The sequence below is a fragment of the Ooceraea biroi genome, chromosome 13 (genome assembly GCF_003672135.1).
Source record: "Ooceraea biroi isolate clonal line C1 chromosome 13, Obir_v5.4, whole genome shotgun sequence".
Classification (NCBI taxonomy): Eukaryota; Metazoa; Arthropoda; class Insecta; order Hymenoptera; family Formicidae; genus Ooceraea; species Ooceraea biroi.
Window position 1 is genome coordinate 1,261,095 of NC_039518.1, and position 23,018 is coordinate 1,284,112.

The window sequence follows — 23,018 nt, forward strand, 5'->3', positions numbered from 1 at the left end:
TTCAATTTTTCAGTTTAGACGAAATTTGGAGGCAGGAGAATGCTCACCAATTTGCAATGCCGGCGACGCGGCTGCACTAAGATTTCTCCAGGACGACCTCTACAAGCGATATATTCAAATCAAAAAATAATTTTTTTTATCTTTAAACATGTACTAATAAATGCATTGTAAATTGGTGAGCATTTCCTGCCTCCGAATTTCATCAAACTGAAAAATTGAAATATTTTCTTGTTATTTATGAATTCCCATCGTCGATGAACCTTTAAAATTCATAAAAACATTAAGTTAAACAATTATTTTTGCATGAAGAAGTTCAAAAACTTTGCCTAAAAATCGTACTTTTGTGTTCTAAGCTCCACCATTTTGGCACTTTTCAACTTTTTTCTTCTCTCTTTGGTTCATCGACGATGGGAATTCATAAATAACGAGAACATATTTCAATTTTTCAGTTTAGACGAAATTCGGAGGCAGGAGAATGCTCACCAATTTGCAATGCCGGCGACGCGGCTGCACTAAGATTTCTCCAGGACGACCTCTACAAGCGATATATTCAAACCAAAAAATAATTTTTTTATCTTTAAACATGTACTAATAAATGCATTGTAAATTGGTGAGCATTTCCTGCCTCCGAATTTCATCAAACTGAAGAATTGAAATATTTTCTTGTTATTTATGAATTCCCATCGTCGATGAACCTTTAATATTCATAAAAACATTAAGTTAAGCAATTATTTTTGCATGAAAAAGTTCAAAAACTTTGCCTAAAAATTGTACTTTTGTGTTCTAAGCTCCACCATTTTGGCACTTTTCAACTTTTTTCTTCTCTCTTTGGTTCATCGACGATGGGAATTCATAAATAACGAGAACATATTTCAATTTTTCAGTTTAGACGAAATTCGGAGCAGGAGAATGCTCACAATTTGCAATGCCGGCGACGCGGTGCACTAAGATTTCTCCAGGACGACCTCTACAAGCGATATTGTCAAAAAAAAATAATTTTTTATCTTTAAACATGTACTAATAAATGCATTGTAAATTGGTGAGCATTCTCCTGCCTCCAAATTTCATCCAAACTGAAAAATTGAAATATTTTCTTGTTATTTATGAATTCCCATCGTCGATGAACCTTTAATATTCATAAAAACATTAAGTTAAACAATTATTTTTGCATGAAAAAGTTCAAAAACTTTGCCTAAAAATCGTACTTTTGTGTTCTAAGCTCCACCATTTTGGCACTTTTCAACTTTTTTCTTCTCTCTTTGGTTCATCGACGATGGGAATTCATAAATAACGAGAACATATTTCAATTTTTCAGTTTAGACGAAATTTGGAGGCAGGAGAATGCTCACCAATTTGCAATGCCGGCGACGCGGCTGCACTAAGATTTCTCCAGGACGACCTCTACAAGCGATATATTCAAATCAAAAAATAATTTTTTTATCTTTAAACATGTACTAATAAATGCATCAAAGTTTTATAATGATCCGCTGTATAGTTTCTCCAAAACAATTCGTAAAATATACCTTATTTTCAGCGTTCTAAAGCAGGCTCCCCTTAAGCATAATCAAACAAAATGGACAATATATTGTTTAATAAAGTTTTTGTTTCCCATGAAAAATTCGCCTTTTATTTATATAAAAAAAAACGCAATTACTTTTTGGCCAACCCATTATATATGTCATAACAATTTCGTATAATTGCGAATGAATGAAGTAGCTGCAATTTATAAAACAAGACTGAAACTTTACGTCTTATAAAGAAAAAAAACAGTCGAATTTAAGAGTACTTCAAATGATGGGAATGCAGCAACAGAACAGTTTTGATATATGCGATACTTATTTTCCAATGATTTCCGTTTTCTAGTCGACTAATACGGCAGTTGCGCAATTGCAGATAGACTTTATGGAGCCGACAAACACATTGCCAAACTATGCTCTCTCATAAAAGTTCGCGTGTGGTACTACGTCACGTCGCAATCATTTTCAGAAGAAACGCGTAATCAGAATAACCTATGGCCCTCGAGCATGATAACGGAGATCCCCGTTACTTTATGCGATAGCGATAGTTCGTGGTAGCGTCACGACGCTCGTAATGTGATTCCGACTGCGATTCAGCTGCTTGCGAGGCATGTGGCGATATTTTGTTACAACGGACGGTGATACGAGGACAGAATGAGCAATCTGAAGAAGTGCAAAGCTACCCAAGGGTCCCAGTGCAACCGAGATCCCGGGCACCGTGGTGAGTACGTTTAGCATCTACATTCAGTCTGTTGACATCCAGCACGCGGAGGCGACGCATGTAATTGTGCCGCGCGTTGACGTGCGTATCATCCGCAGACCACGGTAAATCCGTCGTTCGCGGACGCGAACTCGAAAGAACGTCTTTGCCATTTACGAGACGATCAGTTTCAATGACAAAAACACGAGGAAACGTCTCTCGGCGGGAGACGATTGAGGTTATGTCGACTCGCTATGTTATTCCCGAGGAACCAGGTGAAGGAGACGGGACGCGTAGGTGACAGTTGACAGTTGGGATGATGCGCAAACAGGTGCTCGAGCTTCGGTCGGCGCGGATCGCTCGCTCGCGACGGTTGCATAACCGCAACGTACGTGACGCTCTCGGTGTGCAGCGCGGTTTACAGATCTCGGGAGAGAGACGAGGTCGCGCGGGCGCTGCGCCCCTTGCTCCCACTCACCTCCTCGCTCTTTATAACCTCTTTGAACTCCCGTTTGATCCGTTGCGCCGCGATGTTCGCCATAGCTCCCCCGAATTGTCAGGACGGTTAACAGCACGTTGTCATCGTGTCGTCGCGACGAGATGAACCACGCGCGTCCAGCCGCGCGCTCCCCGCGTGCCGTTTAACCGTCGCGACGCGAAGCCGTCGGTCGCGCGATGCGTTCGACTCAGCGATCTCGCCCGTCTCGCCCTTTGCGGCGGTAGGTCGTGACGGTGGTGCGCGCGGTCGTTCCCCAACCCGTGCGTGCCCAGAGCCTCACGCCGTCGTCGTGTGCACGCACACGCATGGACGTCACACCATGCACGCGGACACGCACACGCGCACAACGTATCACTCGATCTATCAGCCCCGCCGCCGGCGCCACACTCGATGAACGAAAGTTGACTGTCACCCTACGCTCCGCATTATTCGAATTTCGCCTAAATTCACGTCGTACCGCGCGGCGGCAATTCAGCCGGTCGCGTCGCGCTCGCGCCGACACGTGATCCACCGCCGTCGCGGGATTGGCGGGAGCACGGGGAAGTAACGAGGTGTGCTATTATCTCGGACGAATTTCGTCACGTTCTGCGCAGCACCAAGTTGTCGCCATTTTGCAAATAGCAACCAATAGCAACGCGATAATAAATGTAAACGAAAGTGTCACGACCACGGTCTTAAGCCTTGTGTCCACGATCCAAGTTCTTGGTCAAAGTTCTAGGTCCGAGAAATGTGTAGCCAATCAACATGCAGCTTTTATGTAAAAACTGTAAGTTCATTGGCTACACATTTCTCGGAACTAGAACTTTGACAAAGTTCTTGGATCGTGGACACAGGCCTTTACACACAGGTCTGGAAACTTCAGAGGTGGAGATGGATCATTTTGTGTGTCGCTTTTTATTTCTTTAGTAGCCACTAGAGGCGTTGCGATCGATGTTCGCAGGGCGACGAGGGACGTCAGAGGCCGGGGGAATGTCTGTCTGTCTTTATTCCACTCGCAGGCTTCACAAAACAATATGATAAATTAATAACGCTTTAAATAATTTAAGACTACAAATGAATTAGTGAAATATGTATATGAAATAAAATTGAGTTTTTAATCTCAAAATTAAGTGTGAATAAAAACGAATCCTTCCGTGATGGAAAAAAATGTAATAAAATTTATTGAAATGTATTTGAAACTCTCTGTCAATTGACCTCGATTCATTAACATTTCATCATAAATTTTTATATTTTATTAGAAATTTTCGTATTTTATTATAAATTTTATATTCCAAAAGTTTGAAAATTTATGATGAAATGATAACGAACCGGGATCAATTGATAGAGATTTTCAAATACATTTTAGCAAAATTTTATTATATTTTTTCCATCAGGATTTTATGTTTAAATCTGTCCTTTATCTTTTTATTTTATTTTTGCGGGTAATAGCTTTTTCCCACTTTTTCCAAGTAACAATGTCTTTCGGCACTCGAAATAAAGAACGTTTCTGCTCGGTTCTACTGCCGGTCTTGCAATTCGGTACCGCACACCATTTCGTCATTTCAATAACTTTTGTAGTAAATAACCGTTTTTCAATAAGAGTCATGAACACACGTGGGTTCTTATCTCCGGTTTTTCAGGTTATATTTATCTGCGGACATCGATGACAGCGACGAGTAGTGGTTATGCTAGAAACTAAATGTGTCTTCAAAAAGCGGCCATACTCCCACCACTGAAATTAGAGGTAGTTTCCAGACCTGTATGTAAGACCGTGGTCACGACACAGGTTATGCACTGTTTCAGAGTTCGCACATCGCACAATGCCGTCGTGTTCGTTTAAACAGTGTAAAAACACGTCACGAAATAATAAACATGTTAGGTATTTTTCATTTCCAAAAAATGAAGAAATGATTGCGCAGTAGAAAAGACTTTGCAAAGAAAATGTCAATGCAAAGAACGGTATGTATATATGCAATATTGAAAGGTGGTAAATGGAATTTAACAAATTAAATATAATAGAATATAATAAAATACATTATTTAAAATTTCTTTATCTAGCTCGGGTTTGTTCTCAACATTTTAAGACCTCGCAATATAAAGATCGGTCATTTTTACGTGAGATCCTACCTATACAGGGTGTCCCAGACCTACCGTATCACCGGTTAATGGTAGATTCCTGAAGTGATTCTGAGACGAATGTTCCTCTTGCAAAATGTCGAGGGTGACGTAGTTTCGGCGCTACGAGGGGTTGTAGTTATCCTATCCTTGTGTAGAATTTTCCCGCGTTCAGTGACGGTGGGTCGAAGGGGTCCCGCGCATCGCGCACACTTCAATTTGATCTTAATTTTTCGCGGCTGTTCAAATTGAAGTATGAACGATGCGCGAGACCCCTTCGACCCACCGTCACTGAACGCGGGAAAATTCTACACAAGGATAGGATAACTACAACCCTTCGTAGCGCCGAAACTACGCCACCCTCGACATTTTGTAAGAGGAACATTCGTCTCGGAATCACCTCAGGAATCTACCATTAACCGGTGATACGGTAGGTCTTGGACACCCTGTATTTTATTTTAAAAACTATTGGGTTGGCCAAAAAGTAATTGCGTTTTTTTTCCAATAGATGGACATACATGTCTTGAAATGTAACTAACTTCATTCTAAACCGCAAATTCATTATGTAGGTTAACAACTCACAGTTCAAGCTTGTTTTAGAAAAAGAAAGTACACGATTTCGTTAACAATTGTTTGTTTGCCGTCGATTTCAAAATGGAGAATCAAAAAGAACATTTTCGTCATATTTTGTTTTATTACTTCCGAAAAGGGAAAAACGCTGTGCAAGCTCATAAAAAGTTATGTCATGTATATGGCGAAGATGCTTTAAAACTGCGGCAGTGTCAAAATTGGTTTACTAAATTTCGATCTGGAGATTTTTATGCGAAAGATGCACCACGCTCAGGAAGGCCAATCGAAATTGACGATGACAAACTAAAGGCACTGATCGATTCCAATCGGCGTTTAACGACACGAGAGATTGCTGAGAATATTAACATATCGAAATCGAGTGATGAAAACCATTCAAAACGACTTGGATACATTAGTAAGCTCGATATTTGGGTACCACATGAGCTCAAAGAAATTCATCTCACTGAGCGTATTGACATCTGCGATTCTCTTTTGAAACCTGAGGAAAATGATCGATTTTTGAAACGTATGATAACAGGCGACGAAAAATGGATCGTCTACAACAACGTCAAACGAAAAAGATCGTGGAGCAAGCGTGATGAACCTGCTGAAAGCACTTGAAAAGCAGATATTCACCAAAGAAAGATTATGCTGTCAGTCTGGTGGGACTGTGTATTTTGAGCTGCTTGCAAGGAATCAAACCATTAATTCAGACGTATACTGTCGTCAACTGGATAAATTAAACGATGCCATCAAACAGAAACGTCGAGAATTGGTGAATCGCAAAGGTGTTGCGTTTCACCATGATAACGCTAGACCACGTACAAGTTTGGTCACTCGTGAAAAATTGTTGCAGCTTGGATGGGACGTGTTACCACATCCACCATATTCGCCAGACCTGGCACCATCAGATTACCATTCGTTTCGTTCTTTGCAAAACGCCTTGAATGGTAAAACCTTGACTGCTGATGAGGATATGAAATCGTTGTTGGAATTGTTTTTTGCTGAAAAAGATGAGAACTTTTTTGAGCGCGGAATCATGAAGTTGCCTGAAAAATGGCAAAAGATAATCAAATAAAATGGACAATATATTGTTTCATAAAGTTTTTGTTTCCCATGAAAAATTCGCCTTTTATTTATATTAAAAAAAACGCAATTACTTTTTGGCCAACCCAATATATGGCGAAGATGCTTTAAAACTGCGGCAGTGTCAAAATTGGTTTACTAAATTTCGATCTGCAGATTTTAATGTGAAAGATGCACCACGCTCAGGAAGGCCAATCGAAATTGACGATGACAAATAAAGGCACTGATCGATTCCAATCGGCGTTTAACGACACGAGAGATTGCTGAGAATCTTAACGTATCGAAATCGAGTGTTGAAAACCATTCAAAACGACTTGGATACATTAGTAAGCTCGATATTTGGGTACCACATGAGCTCAAAGAAATTCATCTCACTAAGCGTATTGACGTCTGCGATTCTCTTTTGAAACGTGAGGAAAATGATCGATTTTTGAAACGTATGATAACAGGCGACGAAAAATCGATCGTCTACAACAACGTCAAACGAAAAAGATCGTGGAGCAAGCGTGATGAACCTGCTGAAAGCACTTGAAAAGCAGATATTCACCAAAGAAAGATTACGCTGTCAGTCTGGTGGGACTTTAAAGGTATTGTGTGTTTTGAGCTGCTTGCAAGGAATCAAACCATTAATTCAGACGTATACTGTCGTCAACTGGATAAATTAAATGATGCCATCAAACGGAAACGTCAAGAATTGGTGAATCGCAAAGGTGTTGCGTTTCACCATGATAACGCTAGACCACGTACAAGTTTGGTCACTCGTGAAAAATTGTTGCAGCTTGGATGGGACGTGTTACCACATCCACCATATTCGCCAGACCTGGCACCATCAGATTACCATTCGTTTCGTTCTTTGCAAAACGCCTTGAATGGTAAAACCTTGACTGCTGATGAGGATATCAAATCGTTGTTGGAATTGTTTTTTGCTGAAAAAGATGAGAACTTTTTTGAGCGCGGAATCATGAAGTTGCCTGAAAAATGGCAAAAGATAATCAAACAAAATGGACAATATATTGTTTAATAAAGTTTTTGTTTCCCATGAAAAATTCGCCTTTTATTTATATTAAAAAAAACGCAATTACTTTTTGGCCAACCCAATATATGGCGAAGATGCTTTAAAACTGCGGCAGTGTCAAAATTGGTTTACTAAATTTCGATCTGCAGATTTTAATGTGAAAGATGCACCACGCTCAGGAAGGCCAATCGAAATTGACGATGACAAAATAAAGGCACTGATCGATTCCAATCGGCGTTTAACGACACGAGAGATTGCTGAGAATCTTAACGTATCGAAATCGAGTGTTGAAAACCATTCAAAACGACTTGGATACATTAGTAAGCTCGATATTTGGGTACCACATGAGCTCAAAGAAATTCATCTCACTAAGCGTATTGACGTCTGCGATTCTCTTTTGAAACGTGAGGAAAATGATCCATTTTTGAAACGTATAACAGGCGACGAAAAATCGATCGTCTACAACAACGTCAAACGAAAAAGATCGTGCAGCAAGCGTGATGAACCTGCTGAAAGCACTTGAAAAGCAGATATTCACCAAAGAAAGATTATGCTGTCAGTCTGGTGGGACTGTGTATTTTGAGCTGCTTGCAAGGAATCAAACCATTAATTCAGACGTATACTGTCGTCAACTGGATAAATTAACTGATGCCATCAAACAGAAACGTCGAGAATTGGTGAATCGCAAAGGTGTTGCGTTTCACCATGATAACGCTAGACCACGTACAAGTTTGGTCACTCGTGAAAAATTGTTGCAGCTTGGATGGGACGTGTTACCACATCCACCATATTCGCCAGACCTGGCACCATCAGATTACCATTCGTTTCGTTCTTTGCAAAACGCCTTGAATGGTAAAACCTTTACTGCTGATGAGGATATGAAATCGTTGTTGGAATTGTTTTTTGCTGAAAAAGATAAGAACTTTTTTGAGCGCGGAATGATGAAGTTGCCTGAAAAATGGCAAAAGATAATCAAACAAAATGGACAATATATTGTTTAATAAAGTTTTTGTTTCCCATGAAAAATTCGCCTTTTATTTATACAGGGTGGCCCATTTTAATTTATACAGTCGATTTTTTAAAAAACTAAAAGAGATACGAAAAAATGTTTCAGACAGACATGTCACGATTTCGAGGGGGACATAAGATGATACCATTGGTTTGACCTTGAATAGTCGTTTGAAGGTCACGCGAAGATCACCTTCAATTTCTTAAATTGAAACCCTAACTTTTTATTGCAGATTCTTATTTTCCATCGAAAAGTAAGTAACTTTTGTCTGAAATGTTTTTCCGAAAAATGTCATCTTATGTCCTTAAAATGATCTTCAAGATGAGTTTTGAGGACATTTTAAGGACATAAGATGACATTTTTCGGAAAAATGTTTCAGACAAAAGTTACTTACTTTTCGATGGAGAATAAGAATCTGCAATAAAAAGTTGGGGTTTCAATTTAAGAAATTGAAGGTGATCTTCGCGTGACCTTCAAACGACTATTCAAGGTCAAACCAATGGTATCATCTTATGTCCCCCTCGAAATCGTGACATGTCTGTCTGAAACATTTTTTCGTATCTCTTTTAGTTTTTTAAAAAATCGACTGTATAAATTAAAATGGGCCACCCTGTATAAAAAAACGCAATTACTTTTTGGCCAACCCAATATATTTTCCATAAGTACACACAAAAGATCTTTTATTTAATCCTTTTCTTATCCGAATCTTTTTTTTAATTCACTTAAATTATTCAAGATGGCGGACTCTTGTCACGCTCTCTTATTGGTCAGTAGAAATACTGCGCAGTAGCACACCTTGTTACTTCCACCATGGGCGGGAGAATGATCACGGCGCGAATCGTCAGCTGCGAGATACTTGGATGATGGTCGCGCCGTTCTCGCGCGACAAGGATCAGCGCGGAGGATGGAAACGCGTGCTCGCGACGGGCGAACGTCGCGCGCACGAGGGACGCCGACACGGCGCGGGTAACCGAGAAAACCGGGGAAAATAGTGGAGCGGAAATCGGAAGGCGACGCGCGAAGCGGGTCGCGCCACCGTATCGATCATCGCGGCGGTCGCGCGCGAGATGGAGCGCCGCGATGTCGCAACCCGCGCGACGATTTACGCAACGTCGGCTGAGCCCGATCCGACGCTATCGGATCGTATCGCGTTACCTCGCAACCACGAAAATCGGGAAAGTAGGGGTAGCGCGATAAGGAAAAGAACGCACTCGTGCCGGCGTTGCGCGCGCGTAGGCGGAGCGTAATCCGGCGACGTCACGTCCGGCACAGGCGCGATCACCGATTGGCCGAACCGCTCCGGTGGTTTCTGTTGTAGTGATGCCTGTGTCGCAGCCAGTGCGTGCCAAGAGTTTGTTACGCGCAAACTTGGAGAGCTCTCGCGTGCGTGTCTTGCAGAGCAGAATGCCGAACATCAAGGTCTTCAGCGGGACCTCGCACCCGGATCTGGCCCAGCGGATCGTCGACCGTCTCGGCATCGACATCGGCAAGGTTGTCACGAAGAAATTCAGCAACCTCGAGACATGGTAATGGTCGCGCTGTAAACGGCGGGCGCCACGCCGCGCGTTTTATTGCCAGTTAAGCGTGCGTCCGTGCGTGGCCGCGACCACGTGTCATCGCGCGCGGACCCCGGCGATTCGCCGTCCGCGAAACGCGTTGTCGTCTCCCGCATCCTCGCCTCCGGGTTTTGCGCATTTTCGCCCAACATCCCCGCCGGCGTGCGTGCGAGCGAGCGCGCCACGCACCCCATCTCGTTCCGAGAGCTCCAATCATCCCGCCTAAAATCCCTTCATTCTTTAACTCGACGATGCCGCGTTAATCCGTCGATTCCTGCCGTAGTGCGTTTCGTCGCGACTGCTACGAAAAACACCACGTGCACCCGTGACATTGAGATTTTTCGCAGCTCGCGACACGCTGCTCGCGGACGTAACACGTGCGCCAAGCGAATGCCGGAGAAACGTCGAGAAAATCTTCGGCGGTTTTTCGAATGCCGAGTAATATCGATTTAAAAAATATATAAAAGTCATTAAAAAAGTTTAATGACTCTTATTATATATTGACATATTTACATGTGCTTTTATAAGAATAACTCTGATTCTGTATATCTTTATCTGAAAATTCCAACTTGAGATTTTATTCTGTTTTGTATCGTTTTAAACTAACTGACATTATGAAATTAACATAAAATTTCATAATATTCAGCGTGGAGATAGGGGAGTCTGTCCGTGGGGAAGATGTGTACATTGTGCAAAGTGGAAGCGGCGAGGTGAATGATAACTTGATGGAGCTCTTGATTATGATCAATGCCTGCAAAATCGCATCCGCATCCAGAGTTACAGCAGTCATTCCTTGCTTTCCCTATGCAAGGCAGGATAAAAAAGACAAGGTAAGAGAGAAGGATAAACTCGTCATCATTTCGACAGAGTTTTGCCTTAAGTAGTTTAAATTTAATTAAAAATAGGCTAGACATAATAGACACAAGTTAAGTGAACATTTATATTATATTATCTGCTTTTGTAGAATATTTTTTGATGTATATACTTGTAATCCATCACATAGTTATCAACGATGCACAATGAACCATTTCTAATTTTACAATATGAAATAGCGAACAATAAATATACAACACATGACATGCATGCATTGAAAATTATGTGATTTTATTTGTGAAAGTCTCTCTATCTCTCTTCTTTATTTCTCGATTATTATCTTTATGTCTACTATCTGTATAAACTAATAACTATTTTGGATTTTACATATTAAATGCTAAACATCATACACACAATGTAATACGCATTTATAAAATTGTATGTACATATAATTCTTTGGTGTAATAATGTAAAATGTAAAAGATATTCTAACCAGGCAGATATTTTAAGGAACATCTGTTACACTCTAGATCGAGACTATATTCCTGCACAGTTTACGTAATCATTGCAGAATATATATATATATCTCTGTATGTCTATATGTAGATGCTGCAATGATCTCTGTAACATTCATCACACTACTACTAATATGCATTTGATTAATCTGTCAATTAACATAATTATACAGTCTGTTCTTCTAGCTGAAGGAATATTAACGTTTCCACTTGTATAATATAAAAATAGTACTGATATGCGACTTTAAAAACCGTAATGCAATGCAATTTGCGTGGATGATAATTTTTCAAACAGAACTTTTAAGTATGTGTGAGTGTGTGTCTGCGCACGTGCGCGATGATAGTACAAGTTTAAATAATTACGTACGCTTTTTTCTTGCTTTATTACAATCACATGATGCGACGTAGTACGTTTCACATATTTCAATGTTATTAACATAGCTGACATAGGTACAGTAAAGAGAAAGTATTAGAGAATCATGCATATAGGTAAATTTCGAACTATCTTGAACGTGAATGTTATCGCTCAAGAATATTTTACCTACTGTTCTATTGAGTATTCCAACGAATGTTCCGATAAGAAATATTTTTCATTTTGTAAGAGCCGAGTAAGGTGGATACAAGCAACGTGTTTATTTGAATTTTTACTTAACTTTTTATTATTATGTTGTAATCTAATCTAAGTTTTGGTAGCGAAGACGACGGACGTAAAAAGGAGGGAGCATTGTCTCGAAGAGGAAGCTATATTTTTTAATGTGCTATCTTCGCAGGGCGGTGACGGTGGAGACTCTAAAAATCAGATTGTCATGAAGTCGAACGAGTGGAAATTCAGGGTAACTTGCGGCGGTTCCTTTTATCTGTTCTATTATTTAATCTTTCATAGCTTGTTTGCAACAAACCAGCGGAGTAATATCATTATTGGAACGCAAAACTCGATTTCTCATCATACGAAATGCGCTTGTACTCTGCTGACTTTTTGTCATTGGGTTGCTGCAACAGTATAGTATACGTTGATGTGTTACAGGAATTTCACCATTCGCTGATTAATTTAGCTTATGTTACGCTCCTTAAGGGAAAAGGGGGAATATCTGTGTACCTTTTACTGGTGATGCGCAAGATTAAAACTAACAAGGACATTAATCTTTAATGGATAAGATTGGGTAGTTTTTATATAAATGATATATATGACTTAAAAGATTAACCAAATGTATAAAAGATACTGCTTTTTATGCGAGTCTCTTATCAGAAAGCAAATGGTGAAACTGAGATGTAGTTTAAATATACAGGGTGTCCCATTTTATATTTGTCAGTAAAATATTTCGATACGACGTCGTTTCAGAGAAAAATGTTTCAGACAAAAGTCGTTTGGTTCGAAGGGGGCAAGATGATGATATTCTCAATTTAATTGTAGGTGGCGCCACTTTCGAGATTTTATCATGGCGGCCATTTTTTTAAATGGAAGTCGATTTTTCTCTCTAAGTAAAAGTTGTAGCCAACAATGAGGCGAATACAACGGTTTTTTGTTTTTTGAAATTGGACCATTTTTCAGTGAGTTACAGCGTTTCAAAGTTTATAGCGTCTCTCCATGGTCCGTGCTTTGCTAACTTTAGTAGCCCACATTCGGCTTCTCATCACTTCTTGGTGAGACAGGTTTTGAGATCGCTGATTACACTCACACATTTGCTGTTTTCAACACTGTTATTTGTTAGTCTACACGAAACGAGACATCCAAACAGACGTCACCCGTCATTTCATAGAATCAAATCACATTTTACATTTTACATCTTTTCCAGCTTTTCTAACACAAAGTTCATTTTATACGTTTATAAGATTAAAAATTATGGTCGACTATTCTTGGAACGAAATTGTTGACATTCTCTTAATATTAGGTGAGTGTCAACGTATGTATCGTGCAGCTGAAAGACTGTATCGAATAAGGTATCCAAACAGACGTCACCCGTCGACGAAAAAATACTTTATTATAGTGTTTTGAAAAGCTCTCGAGGTAAGCTACAAGACTGTATAATGAGAAATAAAGAGATCCATTAAAAAAAAAGTTAACCTTCACATAAACCTTGACAGGTGCACCCAAGGTCAAATCAGTGGCAGCATCTTATGTCCCCCTTGAAGTCATAAAACTTTTGTAAGAAACATTTTTCGATACAAGATTTGGTTTATGTGTATACTTAAATTATAAAACAGTATACTTTGGAACGCTGTAACTCACTGAAAAATGGTCCAATTTCAAAAAACAAAAAACCGTTGTATTCGTCTCATTATCAGCTACAACTTTCACTTAGAGAGAAAAATCGACTTCCATTTAAAAAAATGGCTGCCATGATGAAATCTCGAAAGTGGCGCCATCTACAATTAAATTGAGAATATCATCATCTTGCCCCCTCGAAGCCATATAACTTTTGTCTGAAACATTTTTCTCTGAAACGACGTCGTATCGAAATATTTTACTGACAAATATAAAATGGGACACCCTGTATATATGCAGGGATAATATTGTTGATAGAATTTGCAAGAGCGATGCATGAATAATGAGTGAAATTTGCGATAATTCCATTCCACATTTTATATCGAAATCACGATTTTAAGTAAATTATATCATTTATATAATCATCTATGCCTCATACAAATCGAGCATGAGTTAAAGTTCTACACGCGTTACATCGAATCAGATTCGTGTCGTATCAAAGTCTCATTTTAAAACAAACATCCATCTTTTAGTATCAGCACATAACGTATCATCTTGAAAAATAAACGAAGATATAGATACCATTGCAAGATGTAATGTTACATTACATATGCACATACATATTTTAGCAGTGTAGTATCAGCATCAACGCGATTACAAGACGTATTTGCAACGAAACAAACAGCAAACGGTTTAGACCTCTGAGCACAGCAATTGCATATGTTCCAAGCATGTTGCTCAATAATGACACAGGGTTATCAGAAATTAGATAACCCGGATGGGTGTTGCAAAACTCGTGCTAGATTTCTCTGAGGGGGGTCTTGTGCGCATTTTTGTTATCGAAACGACAACAATCGCAGAGTTTAAGTTCTGATACATTTCATTTGACTAACTTTACGTACCAAGTATGTTGTAAAAAGGTGTAAAAGGTTGTAAAAGTACGTTGCTCTCTATATTTCTCACTGCGGCGTACATTTGGCGCGTACTTACTTACATGTTAAACAAAAGGAATTTATTTGCATGGTATCGTGTGTTTATCTGCAACAGAAATGGGCACCCCTTAATTAGGTATTAATTGGGTACTGCATGAAAATAATATGATGATAATTACAAGGTGAACCTAAAAACCGTTACAACTTGGAACGAGCTGCCATTAGACAGTTATCACTTGCCATTAGTTATATCTCTAGATTATATCTTAAGAAAATATCAAAGATATGTATTGCTTAGTGGAAAGAATTTTGCAACTACATTTTTCGAAGTTTCTGAATAGAGTTGGGTATTTTCAGGATATTCTGCCTGACCTGCCTACAGTGAGTATAATAATAGCAACGAAGATTGTCGAGTGCAGCGTTTGCAATGATCAATGAACCACGTTCGATTTGTAATATTACATTTTTCAACTGAGAGATAAGAACTTTCTTTGTAGGACTAACCAAACTTATAATAATAATAATATCGTTGCTACACACCAGCGCAGTGGTATCCCCATGAATGAATGAATGAATGAAACATTTTGGTCAGAGCATTATTGATATCCGCGAATGAGAGGGCAAAATATTAATATAATAGCGGTACATTGTCTGCAATTAGTTGGTTTTTTTGTTTTTTTTTTTTTAGTGGGGTACGCACATGAATGTCTCATTGGGTACTAATTATTGTAGCTTAAACCGATGTATTGTCCGAGTGTACTAATTGTCTATCCCATTAATGCTTCAGTATCATAGGAATGTCAGTGTCGTTATACTGGTAATGACTCATGAATATAATACCGATTTGTGGGAAGATACCTTTATAACAGTTATGAATAACTTGTGAATTCCGCGCTCATTAAGCAAGTATTGATTTACTAAAAAGATTTCATCATCTCTGCACAATGCATTTCTCTATGTCGAAAACAACGTACTAATGTACGGATATATTACGAGTTTACTAAATTCTCTCATGTAATTGTGCACATAAAATGTTAAGAAATGCACCCGTGATATTGACGCATTCGTTTATCGAAATTTACTCTTATATCTGTGTATTACACATACTTATTATATATCCCATACGAACGATTGTCCAACGTTTGCCCTCTTGTTCATCTCGTATCGCCCTTTGTTACATGAGGACCGAGATGCATTGTGTTCCGTTTTGCGTTCATAATTTTCGATATTTTGCTTCACTTACAGTAGTATTGAGAGTCTAACTGGGGTGCATTTGCAACGTCGTTTCCCCGTGAAAAAAATATATTCTCTGAATATATTAGTTATAGAGAAATTCTAGTACACGGCCATTATATTATTATTTTGTCCCCTCTGAAAAAGAAAATCTCTTTTGGCAATTTCCTTTTACAAAACTATTTTGTATCTTCCAAAAAAGACTTGTACGGACAGTCGAGATAAATTAATGGCGTAGCTTTTAAAAAACAATTTTTATTCAGCTCCTCAAAAAGGTAATAAACAGACTAGCTTTGTAATGTTTTCTTTCTCAATTTCTCGTAACATGTTTTCGGCATGCTTTCAAGAACCTTTAATAGCAATTTCTTTAAATTGCAGGACGGATTTCCAGTTGCAAATGGACTTGAGGGGCTCGTCCGAATTCTCAAAACTTACCTGTCGAAATGTATTTTACAGAGCCGCGCGCCGATCTCCGCGAAGCTAGTGGCGAATATGCTCTCTGTTGCTGGCGCCGACCATATTATTACAATGGACCTGCATGCTAGTCAAATACAAGGATTCTTTGACATCCCCGTAGACAATTTATTTGCCGAACCAGCTGTCCTCAAATGGATCAAGGAGAATATCGTTGAATGGCGAAATAGCATCATCGTTTCCCCCGATGCGGGTGGTGCCAAGAGGTAAGTAAAATCGGAGGAGAATGAAAACAGTGATTTCCATCGAAGACATTAATTATTTGCCGTTTCGCAGGGTCACATCTATCGCGGATCGACTGAACGTCGAGTTTGCCCTTATCCACAAAGAGAGGAAAAAGGCGAACGAAGTCGCCAGTATGGTATTGGTCGGAGACGTCAAAGACAGGGTCGCGATTCTGGTCGACGACATGGCCGATACTTGTGGTACCATCTGCCACGCAGCGGAGAAGCTGTTGGAAGCTGGTGCCACGAAAGTTTACGCGATACTCACGCATGGTATATTCAGTGGTCCGGCCATCAGTAGGATTAACAATGCCTGTTTCGAAGCTGTAGTAGTGACCAACACTATCCCCCAAGACGGTCACATGAAAGATTGCCCAAAGATTCAGGTAATCGTCTCGTCACACTACCAACAAAAATCGGATATTAAGGGGGGAGCCTGCTTTAGAACGCTGAAAATAAGGTATATTTTACGAATTGTTTTTGGAGAAACTATACAGCGGATCATTATAAAACTTTGATGCATTTATTAATACATGTTTAAAGATAAAAAAAATTATTTTTTGATTTGAATATATCGCCTGTAGAGGTCGTCCTGGAGAAATCTTAGTGCAGCCGCGTCGCCGGCATTGCAAATTGGTGAGCATTCTCCTGCCTCCAAATTTCATCCAAACTGAAAAATTGAAATATGTTCTCGTTATTTATGAATTCCCATCGTCGATGAACCTTTAACATTCATAAAAACATTAAGTTAAACAATTATTTTTGCATGAAAAAGTTCAACAACTTTGCCTAAAAATCGTACTTTTGTGTTCTAAGCTCCACCATTTTGGCACTTTTCAACTTTTTTCTTCTCTCTTTGGTTCATCGACGATGGGAATTCATAAATAACGAGAACACATTTCAATTTTTCAGTTTAGACGAAATTCGGAGGCAGGAGAATGCTCAGCAATTTGCAATGCCGGCGACGCGGCTGCACTAAGATTTCTCCAGGACGACCTCTACAGGCGATATATTCAAATCAAAAAATAATTTTTTTTATCTTTAAACATGTACTAATAAATGCATTGTAAATTGGTGAGCATTCTCCTGCCTCCAAACTTCATCCAAACCGAAAAATTGAAATATTTTCTCGTTATTTATGAATTCCCATCGTCGAAAAACCTTTACCATTCATAAAAACATTAAGTTAAACAATTATTTTTGCATGAAAAAGTTCAACAACTTTGCCTAAAAATCGTACTTTTGTGTTCTAAGCTCCACCATTTTGGCACTTTTCAACTTTTTTCTTCTCTCTTTGGTTCATCGACGATGGGAATTCATAAATAACGAGAACACATTTCAATTTTTCAGTTTAGACGAAATTCGGAGGCAGGAGAATGCTCAGCAATTTGCAATGCCGGCGACGCGGCTGCACTAAGATTTCTCCAGGACGACCTCTACAAGCGATATGTTCAAACCAAAAAATAATTTTTTTTATCTTTAAACATGTACTAATAAATGCATTGTAAATTGGTGAGCATTCTCCTGCCTCCAAATTTCATCCAAACTGAAAAATTGAAATATTTTCTCGTTATTTATGAATTCCCATCGTCGATGAACCTTTAACATTCATAAAAACATTAAGTTAAACAATTATTTTTGCATGAAAAAGTTCAACAACTTTGCCTAAAAATCGTACTTTTGTGTTCTAAGCTCCACCATTTTGGCACTTTTCAACTTTTTTCTTCTCTCTTTGGTTCATCGACGATGGGAATTCATAAATAACGAGAACACATTTCAATTTTTCAGTTTAGACGAAATTCGGAGGCAGGAGAATGCTCACCAATTTGCAATGCCGGCGACGCGGCTGCACTAAGATTTCTCCAGGACGACCTCTACAAGCGATATATTCAAACCAAAAAATAATTTTTTTTATCTTTAAACATGTACTAATAAATGCATTGTAAATTGGTGAGCATTCTCCTGCCTCCAAACTTCATCCAAACTGAAAAATTGAAATATTTTCTCGTTATTTATGAATTCCCATCGTCGATGAACCTTTAATATTCATAAAAACATAAGTTAAACAATTATTTTTGCATGAAAAAGTTCAACAACTTTGCCTAAAAATCGTACTTTTGTGTTCTAAGCTCCACCATTTTGGCACTTTTCAACTTTTTTCTTCTCTCTTTGGTTCATCGACGATGGGAATTCATAAATAACGAGAACATATTTCAATTTTTCAGTTTAGACGAAATTCGGAGGCAGGAGAATGCTCAGCAATTTGCAATGCCGGCGACGCGGCTGCACTAAGATTTCTCCAGGACGACCTCTACAGGCGATATATTCAAATCAAAAAATAATTTTTTTTATCTTTAAACATGTACTAATAAATGCATTGTAAATTGGTGAGCATTCTCCTGCCTCCAAACTTCATCCAAACCGAAAAATTGAAATATTTTCTCGTTATTTATGAATTCCCATCGTCGAAAAAACCTTTACCATTCATAAAAACATTAAGTTAAACAATTATTTTTGCATGAAAAAGTTCAACAACTTTGCCTAAAAATCGTACTTTTGTGTTCTAAGCTCCACCATTTTGGCACTTTTCAACTTTTTTCTTCTCTCTTTGGTTCATCGACGATGGGAATTCATAAATAACGAGAACACATTTCAATTTTTCAGTTTAGACGAAATTCGGAGGCAGGAGAATGCTCAGCAATTTGCAATGCCGGCGACGCGGCTGCACTAAGATTTCTCCAGGACGACCTCTACAAGCGATATGTTCAAACCAAAAAATAATTTTTTTTATCTTTAAACATGTACTAATAAATGCATTGTAAATTGGTGAGCATTCTCCTGCCTCCAAATTTCATCCAAACTGAAAAATTGAAATATTTTCTCGTTATTTATGAATTCCCATCGTCGATGAACCTTTAACATTCATAAAAACATTAAGTTAAACAATTATTTTTGCATGAAAAAGTTCAACAACTTTGCCTAAAAATCGTACTTTTGTGTTCTAAGCTCCACCATTTTGGCACTTTTCAACTTTTTTCTTCTCTCTTTGGTTCATCGACGATGGGAATTCATAAATAACGAGAACACATTTCAATTTTTCAGTTTAGACGAAATTCGGAGGCAGGAGAATGCTCACCAATTTGCAATGCCGGCGACGCGGCTGCACTAAGATTTCTCCAGGACGACCTCTACAAGCGATATATTCAAACCAAAAAATAATTTTTTTTATCTTTAAACATGTACTAATAAATGCATTGTAAATTGGTGAGCATTCTCCTGCCTCCAAACTTCATCCAAACTGAAAAATTGAAATATTTTCTCGTTATTTATGAATTCCCATCGTCGAAAAAACCTTTAACATTCATAAAAACATTAAGTTAAACAATTATTTTTGCATGAAAAAGTTCAACAACTTTGCCTAAAAATCGTACTTTTGTGTTCTAAGCTCCACCATTTTGGCACTTTTCAACTTTTTTCTTCTCTCTTTGGTTCATCGACGATGGGAATTCATAAATAACGAGAACATATTTCAATTTTTCAGTTTAGACGAAATTCGGAGGCAGGAGAATGCTCAGCAATTTGCAATGCCGGCGACGCGGCTGCACTAAGATTTCTCCAGGACGACCTCTACAAGCGATATGTTCAAACCAAAAAATAATTTTTTTTATCTTTAAACATGTACTAATAAATGCATTGTAAATTGGTGAGCATTCTCCTGCCTCCAAATTTCATCCAAACTGAAAAATTGAAATATTTTCTCGTTATTTATGAATTCCCATCGTCGATGAACCTTTAATATTCATAAAAACATTACTTTTGCATGAAAAAGTTCAACAACTTTGCCTAAAAATCGTACTTTTGTGTTCTAAGCGCCACCATTTTGGCACTTTTCAACTTTTTTCTTCTCTCTTTGGTTCATCGACGATGGGAATTCATAAATAACGAGAAGATATTTCAATTTTTCAGTTTGGAGAAATTTGGAGGCAGGAGAATGCTCACCAATTTGCAATGCCGGCTGCACTAAGATGCCTCCAGGACGACCTCTACAGGCGATATATTCAAATCAAAAAATAATTTTTTTCATCTTTAAACATGCACTAATAAATGCATCAAAGTTTTATAATGATCCGCTGTATAGTTTCTCCAAAAACATTCGTAAAATTATACCTTATTTTCAGCGTTCTAAAGCAGGCTCCCCCCTTAACTAGAAAATAATTTAATTGATCAAAAAGCTGCATAAGAATTCACCAAGCGTTCCATTTTTCAGTGTATCGACGTCTCGATGATGTTTGCTGAGGCCGTGAGGCGGACTCATAACGGTGAATCTGTATCGTACCTGTTTTCAAATGTACCGTATTAGATGAAAATCTTTCGTGATCTACCTTACAAGCCATGTAAGAAGAATGAGTACTCTTTTTACATTAATTGTTTATTGTTATTGTTAGCTAAAGATAACTACGTTCGCCTGCCAGCCAGCAGGCTGGCTTACCTATTTTCTGTGTCCCAATTCTAAATTGAGATTTATAGTTTGCTCTATTTTTTCATGAATTTCTGAGTGACAATTGTGACAGTAATCAGATCGAAATCGTGATGAATTTTTAGAGAGAGAGAAAGAGAGAAATTTGTATATATATATATACATAGACATGTTTTCTTGAAAAACTTTTACGATAGAAAAATGTAATGATATTTTAGAGTTTTGTTGCGATCAAAATTATAGCTTCAGCTCTATGTAATTTATAATATTATAGCTTATCCTTTTTATCTTTCTCAATTAAGGAAGAATGATCAGAGTTGTGGACATGATTGATCTGTTACAATGGCAAAATAGTAATTTAATTAATCGTGGTGTCGGCACACCACGATTAAAGTGTCATATCAGTGCACATAGATCTATCAGATAATTTGCTAACATGGACCTCGTATTTAAATAAATCTTAGAGATTTATAATACTTGTAGGGAAGAATTTTTCATATATCGATACGGAAGTCGGCAAGAAAAATTTCGTAATTATACTATTTAGAGTGAGAGAGACAGGGAGAAAGAGAGTCTATCGCGTTACAAGTACCATATATACAATAGAGAAATGGCGCTGACCGTATTTAGCGTAATGAATTACTGACGATATCAAAATGAATGTAGTAATAAATATACAAATTTCGCTTTTATTAAAACAATCGCGAACCAATATATGAATTTAGTTTAACATGACAACACATGATTGCAAATTCTTCTTACTCAACGAAAAAGTGCCACTTGTTATTCGTGTGAGTATTGCAATAAATGTATGAAAAGTAAAACATGGCCCTACTTTCGTGTCTACTTATTGAATAGCGAACTACCATTATTTATGTCAAGCAGTGCATTCTGATAAAATCTGATTTTTATTATTTACCGAGTATCGAGTTTATTAAAAGTTACTTGAACGTTCATATTCTCTTAACAAATATTTACGATTGTATTTTATCGCAAAATTAGAAAATGGAGAGGAGAATTCACAGGATTTGATTTTATTCGAAGAACAACATATTGAATTGTATTATGAAATTTTATTAGAAAATCGTGTGAAAATGAAAGACAATTGAATGCAAATTGATAACTCATACGATATATTTTATACACGTGTGGTTGAAAAATTAAGGCAAGAAACTTCCATACGTATTTTTATATCGGTCATACACCGATTTTCTTTAGTTTACAAAATTCGAAACTTCATAATGCAACATTGTGCAATGAAGCGTAGGTCGATAGCGTTGGATATATTACCTCGGCTGATGGTTCACGATTTTTGAACACCGGGAGGTAATGTTATATCAAAATACTATTGGTGGATTATTCGGCAGATAATTCAAATCGCACGTCGACGCATTGATATATATTATCTTGCCGTCTGAAGATATACCATATCCTGCAAGACACAAAATTATGTAGCTCGAATAATTTTTATTTCGACCTCGCGCTTAAAAACTTCGTCGTACCTTCGTGTATGTGACCGAATACGTGATACTTGGGTTTCACGCGATTTTGCACGTTGACAATAATTCGACACATCCGCGTACGTCAGTGCAACACAGGTCCCAAACCGACGGGAGGCGTGTGCGTCACGAGGATATCGGTGTCCGACGGAATCATTTCCCACTTTAACAGACACGCTTTCTCTCTCGTGGCACGTTAAAGCCCACTTGCAAAACTCTGGCTGCCTAAGTTTCGAACGAAATGTCCCTCAAAACAAGAATCTCTTATACCTGAAATTGTTTCCTACAAATATTCTTCATAGCATCTCCCCAAGTAGGCACGCACACACATCTTTTTCGTGGCATGCCTCGAGCGATTAGCTTTATCTTCCGACACATAACATAGGAATTCATAAATGTGAAAGAATGTCGCAACATTTACTTAATCGTAGAATATCGAAATACGAAACGTGAGCGTTTGATTTCGTCTCTTCGGCCGGTGTCACGCTAAATCCCATTGTCACATCTTCTTCTTCGTCTCTTGTTCGTCTCTTTATTCAAGAAAATTAATTTTGCGCGAGCAGCGTTCAGGTGATATCTGAGAGACAGCCTACCGTCTCTCT

General features: G+C 38.3%; 1 protein-coding gene across 2 annotated transcripts; it reads left to right on the plus strand.

Moving 5' to 3' along the window:
• Positions 1 to 1,994: 1,994 nt before the first annotated feature.
• LOC105285316 (ribose-phosphate pyrophosphokinase 1) lies at positions 1,995 to 21,744 on the plus strand. Of its 2 annotated transcripts, XM_026974647.1 has the most exons (7): positions 1,995 to 2,238; positions 9,809 to 10,016; positions 10,693 to 10,876; positions 12,145 to 12,207; positions 16,199 to 16,422; positions 16,493 to 16,826; positions 20,708 to 21,744. In XM_026974647.1, the coding sequence occupies exons 1-7, from the start codon at positions 2,172 to 2,174 to the stop codon at positions 20,798 to 20,800; spliced, it is 1,173 nt and encodes a 390-aa protein (XP_026830448.1). In that variant the 5' UTR covers positions 1,995 to 2,171; the 3' UTR covers positions 20,801 to 21,744. The 2 variants fall into 2 exon arrangements, with proteins under 2 accessions (XP_026830448.1, XP_011347759.1); XM_011349457.3 differs by lacking the exons at positions 1,995 to 2,238; positions 12,145 to 12,207.
• The last annotated feature ends 1,274 nt before the right edge of the window (positions 21,745 to 23,018 follow it).